General features: G+C 41.6%; 1 protein-coding gene across 2 annotated transcripts; it reads right to left on the bottom strand.

Annotated features, from left to right (window-relative positions):
- Positions 1–6,311: 6,311 nt before the first annotated feature.
- Positions 6,312–12,429, bottom strand: LOC125530753 (5' exonuclease Apollo-like). Of its 2 annotated transcripts, XM_048695153.1 has the most exons (10): positions 12,168–12,429; positions 11,949–12,054; positions 10,529–10,722; positions 10,248–10,454; positions 9,211–9,635; positions 8,883–9,060; positions 7,462–7,554; positions 7,102–7,334; positions 6,884–6,956; positions 6,312–6,641 (listed from the first exon to the last, which is right to left on the bottom strand). In XM_048695153.1, exons 1-10 carry the CDS (start codon positions 12,360–12,362, stop codon positions 6,540–6,542), a joined length of 1,806 nt encoding a protein of 601 aa, XP_048551110.1. In that variant the 5' UTR covers positions 12,363–12,429; the 3' UTR covers positions 6,312–6,539. The 2 variants fall into 2 exon arrangements, with proteins under 2 accessions (XP_048551110.1, XP_048551111.1); XM_048695154.1 differs by lacking the exon at positions 10,248–10,454.
- Positions 12,430–14,334: the final 1,905 nt, after the last annotated feature.

Consider the following 14,334-nt stretch of genomic DNA (forward strand, 5'->3'; position numbering starts at 1 on the left):
AACGAGCCGATTGGTGGCGGGCGGTGGTGGAGGTTGGCGAGAGAAGAGAGGCCTATTCAAAAATTTGAACGCGGCGGAGTGAGGAGAGCGATGCTAGTGGCACCGCGTGGGCGGCAGCCCAGAGGAGAGTGTGTAGGCCACTAGGCACTAGCCCATCGCCGTTTATTTTGACCGGAAGACGGTTCATCGCTGGCTCTGGCTAGCTGCTGCTGCCTCTCCCACCGTGAACGTCAAGTCCCATCCAAGTCCAACGACTGAACTGAGCTGAAGCATCAATCAATGCATGCATGGTTTTGCTTTCCCTTACATTTTTATTTTATTTTGCCTTCAAAGAGCCAACGGTCCATTTGAACACATTGCGAAGCCACTACGTACATCGTATACAGACTACTCGGGCTTCAGATGTCCTGTCCCGGCAGTGCACGTCTGAACCGGAGAAAACAGCTGAGCTGATGCTCAAGTGTGTGTACGCGCAACAAGTACTTTATACCAATATATACGCTCGCTCGGACGGTGTTTATTCATAAGGTCTCACTTGTCAGCTGTAACTACAAACACGAGTTGAGAACACAGGCCGTCCTAACATCACAGCCAATATAGTAAAATTATCTTTCAGTAGAGTTCCCTACAAAAAAAACTTTCATCAGGCGCTCGCGCTCGCTCAAGGGCGCCGCTTTTCTTCTTGGAGACGTCGGTCTATGTCTGCTCCTTCATTTCCTCCCTCTCTACCTCTCGGGTGAAAACCCTAACTCCGGTGGGCGGCGGTGGCGTTCTTGATGTCGTGACCTTCCTGAAGGCGTCGCCTTGAGGGCTGAGTGGTGGTGGGCACTGTGTGGGTTCCTGACGGTTGCTGGTGATGAGCACTGCTTCGGGGGAAACCATAGGATCTGGTTCTCCAGATCAGACGGTGGCGGTATTGCGGTGACGGTTTCTCTTCTGGGAGCATCGTTTGTGGAGCAGCACTAGAAGGCACAGGCAGGAGGTGGAGCGACTCCGTCTTGCACGAAGCTTTCGGTGGAGCTGTCAAGTCATGCATGGGCGACAGGTGCTACGCTGAGACATGTCTGGTTGGCAGGTGCTACGCACGACAAACCTTCCAGAGTCTTAATGCCTGGACGGACAAGCGCATGACGGTGGTGCCGTTGGCGCCGTGGTGGCGTCGACGGATGTCCGGACTGGTAAGGATGATGCGGACTTATCTCCTGAAGATGGGTCAGTGGTCCGACGAAGATGGCGGCTTCTAAAACGTGTGCATGTGGTGTGCGCTTTAGGTCTGTTGCACCGGTTGTTAGTCCCGATACGTTATATGGATCAGGGCCGTACCTGAGAAAATGGAGGCCCGGTGCGAAATCAAATTATGGGCCCTTTGCATTTTTCACATTTTCTTATGTTCTCATGTCATGACTTATACTTCCTCATCTGAATTACCTGATTTTTTTTGCATAAATCTCAAGACATTGCAGAAACTAAAGCTAAGAGACATACATCAACACTTAAGAACTGAGCATAGATATAGAAAGAAATGAAAAAACCTTAGCTTCCAATCGCAGTCTACAATTGATGCTGATCCACACAAGTCGTAGGGCTGGCAACAAATAGCGAAGCTATCAAGAGAAACACCGATATGCAGCCCTACCAATTTAAGATTTGAGAAGAACAGACCACCAAAAAAAAGGAGGATTGAAAGTAGAAGAGTACCTATTTGATGTTCACTGCAATGGATTATTTGGGGAAATTGCAGAAAATTAGTAGTAGAAGGGGATTGGGAGTGGAACTTTACCTATTGGATGCTCTCTCTTTTTTTTGGCCTCATTGCAATGGATTATATTCGGGAAATTGCAAAGAATTAACAGACGGGGGATTGGGAGTGGAACCTTAATAAGGAGTGAAGATTGATGAGGATTATGGACTAAAATCCGGATCAAGAAGTGAAGATTGATGCGGATTATAGACTAAATTCCGGATCAAGGAGTGAAGATTGATAAGGAGTAGGAGGGGGTACTGTGCCTAATCTCCAAAGAAGCCGAAGATAAAGAGATAGAGAGCCATGCGTGAGAATCTCATAAAAAGAGAATAAAAAAACCATGCGTCAGGAGAGGCTGGAACATTAATTTGTGCAAGTTCCCATGTACTAGTATTAGTTGGCTGAGTTAATTTACTTCCTTGGAGTAGTATCGGTAAATTCCTGTTTTGGTTATTAAACTATCGATGCTTATACCTAATACTACTTGCAAATTAGTCCACTAGTTCACTGATACTCTCACTGATTTGGGGCCCCATTGATTTGGGGGCCCTGTACATGCGCACATCCTGCACTGATGCCTGATACGGGACTGATATGGATGGATCGGCGACGACACTGGTTGTAGATATGGGAAGTGACATCACTCCTTATTATCGAATTCGTAAGTGTGAGTGATGGCTTCGCGTCATTTGATATATGTTCTTGTAAGACCGTGGTGGAATAATTAATAAAGATGGTTGCATGCAATCGATTCATGCAAAGACCGGGATTTAACCTCCTTTTCAAAAAAAAATTAACTACATATTCCAAGTATTCATACAGCGGGACACTAACAGCTTCCTCCACCTGTCAAACACATCTTTTAAATAACAACAGCAACAATAATAACAAACAAGGTCGTATCATCATCAGCAAACATACATCCAACATGAAGAAAAAGCAGCGGCGGGGGACAAAAAAGAAAAGAATCGAATTACAAACTAGCAGCAGTGTATAAAAATCTATCCTGTGCTTTCCTCGGGGTACAAGCCGCGCATTGTCTCAGACGACATCGCCTGTCTGCGCCCGGCGGGCAGCAACCCCGCCGTCGGCACCTAATCTATACCTAATATTAAAAAAAGAATGTTTCTCCAATTTTTTTCGTTCACGGTGGGATCCATATAATTTTCGTACGTCCCGTTTCCTCGTGCGAGCGTTTTTTGGTTCTCCCGATTCGTTTCTGTCAAAAAAATAATCGCAGAACACACAGAGCCGCAACGGGACGGCCCATTAGCGTACAAACAACCCGCGCTTGGAAATTAAAAAAAATTCAAAAAAATTATGTGCCGCAAGGAATCAAACCCAGCATTCATGGTACAGCACTCAGAAAGCTAGCCACTAGACTAAACAAGACTAGATGTTTTATTAGAAGCGTGAAATTTTAAGTTAAGTATGTAGTCGCGTCAGATACTGAGAGGAAAATATTTTTTAAGTGAATATATTTTAGAATGCCAAAATTTTGCGAAGTTGTTAATAATTTTTTTAAGTCAAACAAGTTTAAAAGAAAAATATTTCTCTTTTTGTTTTGAAAACTGAGTATTTTTAAAAACACAAACAATTTTTTAAACTAGGAGGCACTGTTGTAATTGTTTTGCGAATTTGCAAACATTTTAAAAATACAAATATTTTTGGAAATTTAATTTTGAAATTGCGAACATGTTTTTTGAAAAGAAATTGGGAGGTACTATAGCTAAAATGTTTTAATTTATACTCCATCCATCCAGAAATACTAGTCAAAGGAATGGATGTATCTAAACGTATTTTAGTTCTACATACATTTACTTTTATCAATTTTTACGATAAATAATTTCAGATGGAAGGAGTTGCTAGCAATAAAACTTGGCGAATTTTTGAAATATGCCCACCTGATATATTATTTTAGTTCAATTTATTAAACTAGGGATATGTAAGGAATTGTTTTCTCTGTCGCGTCTTCAAGTACGACCTGTTTCGCTCGGCTCAGTGAGTCCTGTCAAAATGCATGAAGTGTCCAACTGAAGTTTCATGGTCTACCTGACACAAACTACTCAATTTACATGATAACACGGACATATATTATGAAAACAATTCCTTATTTAATATTATCTTAATTTTTTTTTTCTTATTTGACACTGGAAAACTTTTTCTTCTCTATCTAACAACGAGTCTAAATTTTATGCCTTTTACGACACTTTCGTCTATTTTAAGCCTAAATGACACCTGAAAGAACTCTTTTGCACCTCACGTGATATGTGTGTGCGCGGGGCAGTAGCACACATAGGCAACATCAGTGTGAGGGCAGTAGGACACACACATCAGCACATACACATGCAGCAACACACACACACACACACACACACAGCAGCACACACACGCACGCACACAACAGCACACACGGACACGCACGCACGCAGCAGCACACAGGCACACGCGCACACATAGCAGCACACTCACAGGCAGCCCACACACGCAGCAGCACACTCACAGACAACACACACACAGCAGCACACCCAAGCAGCACGGATGCACACAACACATAGGCACGCAACATCATACACACACAGTAGCAAACACGCATGCGGTAGCACACACACACACATATGTGCACACGCACACGCAACAGCACACACACGCATACAAACATAGCACATGAGGGCAAAAAGGTCTTTTTAGGTGTCATTTAGGCTTAAAATGGACAAAAGTGTTATAAAAGGCATAAAATTTAGAATCGTTGTTAGATACAGAAGAAATTATTTATCGATGTCAAATACGGCATAAACTTTAGACACGGTGTTAAATAAGGAATTATCTCTATATTATGTGCAGTGCTTTTCCATATTATATTAGCAAGATGATAAAAGAACTTATTTCAACGCTCTTAATCTTCGTCGGACACATAGGCGGCTCAACAATCCAGCTATTGAACCTTGCCAACTTTCGTTTAATGGCTGGTACTACGACCACCAACGACGAGGATGACAAAGACGACAAGGGGAAATATGTGTCTGAAGTTATATTGAAATGGAGGATATGAACCTGATGACGAGGTATTAGTCATGTTTATTATGTTATGGGCATGAGGGTGAGGTGTTTAGCCACGTTTAGAGGGTTGTTTTCTCCCGTTGTAACACATGGACATTTTTGCTAGTAAACATCTTATGGACGGACACCGGGGCAACCTAAGGCCTCCTTTGGTTTAGAGGAATCTTGTAGAAATTTCATAGGATAGGATTTCTATAGGAAAAATTCTTTTAGAGCCCTTTGGTTTGTAGGAATGAAATCCTATTCCTATGGAGGAATTCTTCCTATCCTCCACATTTTATAGAAAAATAAACATTAGCCTAGACTCAATGGAAAAAATCCTATGATGTGAATCAAAGGGCATCTCCTTTCCTATTCCTACTCATAAGATTTGAGATACATGTCATCTCATTTCCTATGACTTTCTTATTCCTACGATTTTCCTACCCTATGAACCAAAGGAGGCCTATGATGTAACACTGTTTTACTCAAAGCCGTCCATCATAGGGTGCTAGCCCCCTTCCGAGGAGGTGCTTTTTGACGACTGTTTCCGGGCTGTGCCGCGCCTGCCCTTGGCTTTCTTTGCCTTCATCCTACGCTTCTTCTCGGTGGCGTCGACCCAGGTGTACTCGGAATGTATGTGGAACGGATCGACCTCGTCTTTCCGGTTCTTTCTAGGAAAGCGTTATAAATCAACCGGCAAATCGCAGGCTGGCGTCCGCCTCCTTCTCTGCATGCCACGTGCCTCATGGCCACCACCACAAAGTTTTTGCAACTAGCCTGTTGTTGCAATCTATCTCATCGCAACAAGGGCTTTGTTGCAGGATCTGGGTCCTTTAGAGAAATCACTGCTCGTGCTCCTCCCGATCTCCCGCCGAGTCTGCCACCTTCCTGTGGTACTCCGACCACCTCAAGCTTGCCGTGGAACAATCGCCAATATCTGTCCGCGGCGCCGCTGGTGTGAGAGGGGCCAGCTTCTGCAGCCCGACCCCCGCATGCCATGGCCTTGCAAGCGTCGCAGTCGCCTCGCTGCCATGACCGCCGCTCGAGGGGCATGCCTGAGCTCCGCTCTGGCCTCCCCTCTAGCCTCCGCCGTTGCTCCGTCGGCGGGGGTCTTTTATTCTTTTCCGCAACAACGGCCTTGTTGCAAAAGCACACCCGCAACATTATCTTTGTTACAGAAATTTCTCGATTCATACCACAAACACGTCATCTTTTTCAGTAAAAAAATCTGCAACATTATTCATGTTGTAGTAGTCCTCCCGCAACATCATCTATGTTGCAAAAAATAAAGACAAAAAGAATTGCAACAGAATATTTGTTGTAAAAGTTTCTGCAACAAGGCCTTTGTTGCAAACATTTCTGCAACAAGACCTCTGTACATATACGAGCTCCACAATAATATTACCAAATACAGCATCAGGCACGAGCAAATGGGATCAAAATACTCCAATTCATGTAGTTAGGGAAATAAACTCAGCTTGAGACAAAAGGCCAGGCTAAAAATGTATCATGTTTGGAAATAAAATTAAGTAGATTATCATAGGTGTGAAATAAAATTAAGTGGATTATCCAATCAAACATGGAGTGGAGATCTTTGTGCTTCAAGCTAACTCATGATCAACAACATTAGCTTCATGTGGACAATTTCAAATGATACATTCATAAACTCTCTTGGCAGCATTCCTCGTAGATGGTAACAAACATAATCTGGATCACCTTCATGAAGTCATAGTTTACAATCGGATAGTTGACTTTAGGGACCCACTAAACCTTGTACATGTCTGTGGGGCATCTCATTATACTTGTGGTGCAACAAATATAATGCCAAGTGTTCACGGAGTCCTTCGGCGTCAGACTGGCAATCAATGAATTATGTTATAAGCATTATAGTAAAGCATAACCAGATGTTTCCACTATTAATGAAATGTGAAAAAAGTACTGTATGTGACACATTTGATTAGAGAGAAATAATATTTACTAAGATTTATTGGCATTTTAGTGATGCCTACTCAATTTGAAAACGCATACTTCTCTATTGTTATATGGGAGTATTTAGGCAACCATGGCAGATGAGAAAAGAGAGGAATGACTACTTACATCGTTAAAGAAGATATGTTTCTCTCCATCATATAAATCTAATGCCTTCATGATAAATATACCACTGTCGGATCTATCCAATTAGATAAAGAAAAGGAAAGCGAAGGGGCATGGTTAAATTAGTTCGTAAAATAATCCATTTAACATTTAAGAGAAATGGTGAAAAATTGGAAAAGTTTGTGCTATATTGCATTAAATATTTGAGCATAAAACTCAACTCGTTGTCTGAGTTTGATATGGTATGGAAGGTAATGTCCATGTCTTTGATTTTTACGCTATGGAGCTGAGGATATGCACTATGAAAATCTTCCCGGAAGTTGCATACAATAGACTGTGCTTGTGTTATCAATTCGTCAGTGCACCCCATTGGGCTCAATACCTCGAACCGTCTCTTCCAAAAATTTGCTACAACTAGGTACCAAGTCTTGGAATTTAGCAATGGTACAAGAACCTGCAGAGGTGATCATGTCATGTCGTAATGATTAGTTTTGTACATGCATTGAAGCAATGAAAAACTGGAAAATGTTATACATGGTGATAAGAAATGACTATACAAAGTGCCATAAATGTATACTCACTGCATCCATGTTTTCGAGTTTGAATCCCTGGTTGGGCTCAGATAGGTAGTTTGAAATGTTTTCTCGGCATGGGGAGGGGCCTTGAAGCATTTTCTGTATGAGAAAAATAGATATGTGGAAAATAAAAATAAGATCACTGTATATAATGATATATACTCCCTCCGTCTAGGTGTGTAAGTCACCTTATGAAAATCAAAATGTTTCTTGTTTTTTGACATAAATAAAGGAATCAACCAATAAGAGATGTGGGGCGTGTATGCTTTTAATGACTTGAGACTACCAAACATAACATGCAGTGGTCAGTTCGTTGCATACAATGGTATTAATTAGCAAATAAACATTAAGTTCTCTCGTTTTTCTCTCCACCTTGGTTGTGTTGCACAACCTAAGATGACTTATTCACCTAGACGAAGACTAGCCACAATGAAGAGTAACATACACTAGTAACATACCTAGCCACAATGGAGAGTAACATACACATATCCCTAGACTATATTACTACCTTCATAGTGGGTAGTAACTTAAGTGTGGTAACATGCAAAGATTCATTTATTAGGTTATAGACTCATATTGCATTGGGACATGTGATGTTACAGTAACTAGCTAAGTTACTACAACTATCTCTCTCCTCATTAACTCATTGCCACATAAGCAAATTTGCTGAGTTGGACTCGATGTTACTGCTGAAGTTACTCCCACTGTGGCTAGTCGAAGGGGGTACTACCTCTTTTCTGGTTTATAGGGCTCAATTTGTAAATCTCTCCAACCAAGATAGATGATGAGTGGTGGAATAAATTTCGTAGTTTGCAAAAATACTTAATTACTACACTCGTTTTTCTTAAAAAGTTGTATTACCGATGCATTAATTACAATGCATGCATCCATGACCATTAAATAACCAAAAACTTCAACATGCATTGGTTAGTTTTTTCTTGATCCTTGCATGCAGCATGTTGAAATCTGAACAAGTCATGATGAGTAGTAGAGCTCAGACTTATAAAATGGAAAAACGATTTTTTTGAGATGAGCCCTATAAACCGGAAAGAAGGAAGTACTAATTAACAAAGTATATTAAGAATGATAAACATGATTAGTAGGTTTATTTTAGAGGTATTGAATGTGGGAGTACATACATACTCCAATGAATACAAAAAATTAGTGAAAAAAGGAGCGAAAAGTAGTAAAAACAAGCTAATGGGGTTAAGTGGAATACTAAAACAAGCTAATGAATACAGAAAATTAGTGGGAGTAATCTAAAACAAATCTACCACCACGAAAACACAAACATTTTTTTATCAAACAATGTAATGATGTAATGTGTAAAATTCAATAAAACAGGATATTACCACTTTAAACAAATATACCTCAATCACATATTAATTAAATTGCTTATGGGGATGGATGAAAATAAATGCACTCACTCCAAGCTCGGAATGCAACACATGCTTCAAGAAATGTGCATCACGCTGTTCTGAAATGATAGCTTTGCCCATCATGTTGATAACATGTTTTGATATAGTATAACCGTTCACACCCATTGATAGTCCAAATGTCCTATGGTCCACCCATGTTTCTTCTATCTGCACAACTCTAGGGCTTCTTCATGCACATCAATTTTTTAAGAAAATAATACAAAAGTGAAGTGAGAAGTCAATTAATTAAATCAAATTTCATTTCAAGAATTTACAAGGGAGAAATGTGTCTGTATCGTGAGTTTCACGAAAGATTCCATTTTCCATAACTAATTACCTCTGCCCTCGGGACGGTATTCCTCGAATAAAATATTCATAGTCTTCCTTCCCTCTGGATGTTGTGCGGAAACAGATGCTTGATGGCGCATGTCCCTGTGTGGTGTGCGATAAATAGCGTCTCCTTACATAACTCAGTTCACTCGCAAAATTTGGGGGAGTGGTTGAAATGACCCACTGAGGCTGTAGAAGTTGCAGTGCCTGCTCTAATTCATTACTAGAGGAGTGATTGGAGAAACAAACACGCCATACATTACCATCCTGCTCAGCTTCTGTTAGGCTGGGTTTCCGGTTTTGAGCATAGGCATTGGAATACCGCCATGCTGAAGGACGAATAAATAAAGGTTCTGGCTGATCGCTAGCCCTTGCCTCTTCGAGCTTCTCGGCTGCTATCTTATTTAGCTCCTCGGATCGAACTGGCAGTACCTGCCAAGTTAAGAAGTTAGAATATCTATTTACCTCTAGAATCCTAATGCAAAGTTGTGGATGTAATCTTTTTTAGTAATTTTTGCCGCACATAATATGATATTACAATGTTCTCTCACTCTTGGAGTAAATCTTGACATGTGTGCACGTGCATGTGTGTGTATCATGTTAGTGGGCTAGCTGTTGTGCATGCTAGTTGAGTGGTGTACGTGCCAATGACGCCCAGGTCATATGGCCGTTGAGGAGAGTTGCGCAAGTCCCGAGGATAACCATGTTAGTATAAAGTTGAGTCATCTATTTTGGAACGGAGAGAGTATGTAGCTAGCGGGTTGTTAACTGGATGTTGTTAGTTAGCGAGCATAGTGCGTGGAGTTAGTGGTTAGTGGAGAATGACGTGAGGCCGTGTGTGGTGGCTGGTGTGCGTGCGTGCATCTCCTGTACGTGTTACTTAAGTGATTAGATGAATGAGAGAAAAGTGTGACCATGAGGGCTGGAGAAAATATGTAGCCTCTATTACATTATTTTCTCATATGTGGGTGTAATTTGAAGAAACAAATAACATAATGGAAGGTCGCATTAACAGAATTGAATGTATTTCATAGATTAACACACCTGGAAGCGACCAGTTGGATCATCAGTGATTATTTCAGGGACAGTGTGGGACAATGTGTTAAAACAATCCAAGTACAGTCCCTTATCAACATAGATTTTCGATCTAAATGACCTTGACACCTCTTTTAAGATATCTTCTTGGCCAAGTCTTTGACATCCAAGATAAATGAAAGGTGCACGCGAATGCTTTGATATGCAAGCTATAACCTGCAATCAGGGAGCCGTTTCTTAGTCCAATAAGTCACAACAAGCATATATAAAGCCTCAGTCTAGAAGGAAACCTGCTGAATCGCAGACTCCTTGCTCGGAAACTCGAGGAATTTGGGAAATGTCAAGTCCAGGTACACAGTGTCCAACCGGCAAAGATTTGCTTCCAATTTCAGTAGCAATTTCTGCACACAATGTGATGTGAGCCGACAGTCCCCCGTGTGCAGTATGGTACCAAATGGACCCTCGAACAACAACATAACCGCTCCTGGAGTCACAGCGCACGGAAAGTGTCAACCGCCCAGCCCCAACCATGTTCAATTTGCAGCGCGTGTATTATTAAATATGTGAACATGTTTATGACTAATAAGTGTGGAATTGTCTTTAGAATTGATCTAATGATACTCATTTTCTAATGTATATGTTGATAGTTTTCTTCTAGAAACTTAATCAATTATTAAAAAAATGAAACAATGTATAGACTCAATAAAAAGCGAAGAGGGCAACTGGCGAGAAATATATTTTGATAAATAGAAAAAAATATTAAGTTGTATTAATTACTATTTATGTTTGTTGGATGTTGTTGTGTGTATGTTTTTTTTTCAGTTTTCTATGCAATATATGGGCAGTACATGACAAGGTTTCAAATTTTGGTCATGGTAAGTTTCCATAACTCACCGAAATTTAAAAAAAAAACAAGTTCATCTAAATTTTGATCAATCAAAATCCAATTAATTTTAACAAAATTTGAAAAGTTTATGTTTCTTTTAAAATAGTTGGCATCTGTTCCCAAATTTTAAGCTTACAAATATTTTGGTACCCTCCAAAATTACTAAAATTTCAGAAATTTAGTTGAAATTTAGAACCTTAATACATGATAGAGGTAGATTCTTTGGGTCTTCCTTTTATTCATATTAATGCAGACATATTACTCTTTGAACGATGGGCACTATTCTATACACAGTGTACTTACTTTTCACACACATGTGGTCTATAATAGATTTATATATACACAGACGAGACTTGGGTCATGTATAATTCTTGAATTGGCCTATTTGTTAGGCACATCTTTTTTCTTCCTCGGATATAACACCAAATATTATATAGTATATAACTCAATTGTTAAAAAGCACTAAACATCGATTGGGTGGCTAGTAGGGCTTCAGGCTTTAGTCTACCCAGAAGGAAACTCCATGTTTAACATTTAATGCCTTATTACGTGTATGTAGTGGCGGAAGCAAGTGTGAACTTGATGTAGAAAGCTTAAAACTTGGTGTTCTACTAATTTTATTGTAGGATTACCTGGAGTATTTTACACCTTTTTCCAAAAAATAATTGTTGTACATCTGTACACCCAAGTACTACTTTATTATTTCCATTCAATTGTTTATGACTCGTTGATGCAGATTATTCTTTTATCTGAGGTTTCTATTGACAACGAGAGAATTTGATAGACGGTGTGGCCGTTCTCCAACTTGCTAGATTCAAGATTACCAGCACAGTGATTGGCATCGTAGGCGGTGACGGAAAAGGCGCCGCCAGGGTCGTCCACCACCCACCTCTTTCCCACCTCCATTTCCACAAACTTAACCCGCTCCAGCTACAATTAATACAACCAAACCGGACGAGAGGTCTCGATTAATCAGCACAAACACCGTACCAAACAGGAACTAGCAAAATTTAACCGAGGCTCTCCAGCAGCAAGTATCTAACCTGGGGATAGCGTTCGAGGGCGAGGCGCATGGTGAGCTGCGTGGCGTAGACGGTGTCGCCGGGGCCGGCCCAGGCACCGGCAATGTGGTCCGTGTGCGCGTGGGTGATGAAGCGGTGGCACCGGTGGCGGCGGGATGGGCCCCATGTGTCGACGGTGAAGGGGAGACCCAGCGGCATCTCCGGCGGCGTCCTCATCGTAGCTGAAGCTTTACCGGAGCTACGGCTTGGTTCTCCACTCTCCACTCCGCGCTGTCTTGTTTTGGTGGATGGAGTACGTAGCTAGGTTGCGTCCGTTTATATACTAGCAGGTAGCAGCTGAGGGGAAAGTGGTGCCTTCCGGAGGAAGGAAGAGAGCGCCTTAGTTGATTTGCACCTTTAGTTCTTTTACATGGACGGTTAGGCTTTACACGTCCGACCACGGAAGGAAGAGAGCGCCTTAGTTGATTTGCACCTTTAGTTCTTTTACATGGACGGTTAGGCTTTACACGTCCGACCACGGAAGGAAGAGAGCGCCTTAGTTGATTTGCACCTTTAGTTCTTTTACATGGACGGTTAGGCTTTACACGTCCGACCACGGAAGGAAGAGAGCGCCTTAGTTGATTTGCACCTTTAGTTCTTTTACATGGACGGTTAGGCTTTACACGTCCGACCACGGAAGGAAGAGAGCGCCTTAGTTGATTTGCACCTTTAGTTCTTTTACATGGACGGTTAGGCTTTACACGTCCGACCACGGAAGGAAGAGAGCGCCTTAGTTGATTTGCACCTTTAGTTCTTTTACATGGACGGTTAGGCTTTACACGTCCGACCACGGAAGGAAGAGAGCGCCTTAGTTGATTTGCACCTTTAGTTCTTTTACATGGACGGTTAGGCTTTACACGTCCGACCACGGAAGGAAGAGAGCGCCTTAGTTGATTTGCACCTTTAGTTCTTTTACATGGACGGTTAGGCTTTACACGTCCGACCACGGAAGGAAGAGAGCGCCTTAGTTGATTTGCACCTTTAGTTCTTTTACATGGACGGTTAGGCTTTACACGTCCGACCACGGAAGGAAGAGAGCGCCTTAGTTGATTTGCACCTTTAGTTCTTTTACATGGACGGTTAGGCTTTACACGTCCGACCACGGAAGGAAGAGAGCGCCTTAGTTGATTTGCACCTTTAGTTCTTTTACATGGACGGTTAGGCTTTACACGTCCGACCACGGAAGGAAGAGAGCGCCTTAGTTGATTTGCACCTTTAGTTCTTTTACATGGACGGTTAGGCTTTACACGTCCGACCACGGAAGGAAGAGAGCGCCTTAGTTGATTTGCACCTTTAGTTCTTTTACATGGACGGTTAGGCTTTACACGTCCGACCACGGAAGGAAGAGAGCGCCTTAGTTGATTTGCACCTTTAGTTCTTTTACATGGACGGTTAGGCTTTACACGTCCGACCACCTACCTAGTACCACCTTTGCCTGGCTGCTCTCGACACGAATACAAACAGTTAAACATTTAACTAGAAGTATAATTAGCTTGTTGTGTTGGCAGCATCCTATTGGTTGGACATTAGCCCATATGTTTGTTGGACTGACGCATGCATGGATTACTACAAGCAATAATCACTGGAGAGGAGTGCAACTTGGCTTGATACTAGAGCATTTCTGTCACATCCAAATTTTCCCTAGGTTTAGGATGTGCATTTATAATCATTTGCATCCATGATTTTCCTTGCATATTTGGTTTTTGAAACAAACATGGCCAATTCTTCTATACCTACTAATAAAGGGACTAATGTTTCTGCCTGTCCGTCATCAAATGTCACCCCTAAGTGGCAAAAATGATTCTTTTTTCTTAAGTCGTGGCTGTTTGTGTTTGGTTCATCTACAAATATACCCTCACACGACACAAGCACACAAAGCATGTGACTGGCTAGCATCCATCAGGAGGTCTGGGTTCGATCCCTGGTTCTCCCAATTTTTTCTGACTTTTCTCCATGAATTTCATTTGGCGTAAGATAGAGCTGCATCTCCAAGTGTCGTTTAGCAGATGGGCTGCACAATGTAATCTGAGCCCGGCTATTCTCTTTTAAACTTTTTTTTGCAGACCCAAGTACTTTTTAAAATATTTATATCTTTCAACCCTAACTCCAAATTTAGCATGTTATATATGGAAATCGCTCAGAAAACTCT

Source organism: Triticum urartu, unplaced genomic scaffold (assembly GCF_003073215.2).
Source record: "Triticum urartu cultivar G1812 unplaced genomic scaffold, Tu2.1 TuUngrouped_contig_6536, whole genome shotgun sequence".
In the NCBI taxonomy this organism is placed as follows: Eukaryota; Viridiplantae; Streptophyta; class Magnoliopsida; order Poales; family Poaceae; genus Triticum; species Triticum urartu.

What these genes read in the sequence shown, in the direction of transcription:
- LOC125530753 (XM_048695153.1), bottom strand. Translation starts at nt 12,362, where the DNA reads ATGAGGACGCCGCCGGAGATGCCGCTGGGTCTCCCCTTCACCGTCGAC. An exon ending in CGATGCCAATCACTGTGCTG is followed by an intron (nt 10,723 to 11,948) that starts GTAATCTTGAAT and finishes CTGTGACTCCAG; the next exon opens with GAGCGGTTATGTTGTTGTTC. An exon ending in AGGAGTCTGCGATTCAGCAG is followed by an intron (nt 10,455 to 10,528) that starts GTTTCCTTCTAG and finishes CCCTGATTGCAG; the next exon opens with GTTATAGCTTGCATATCAAA.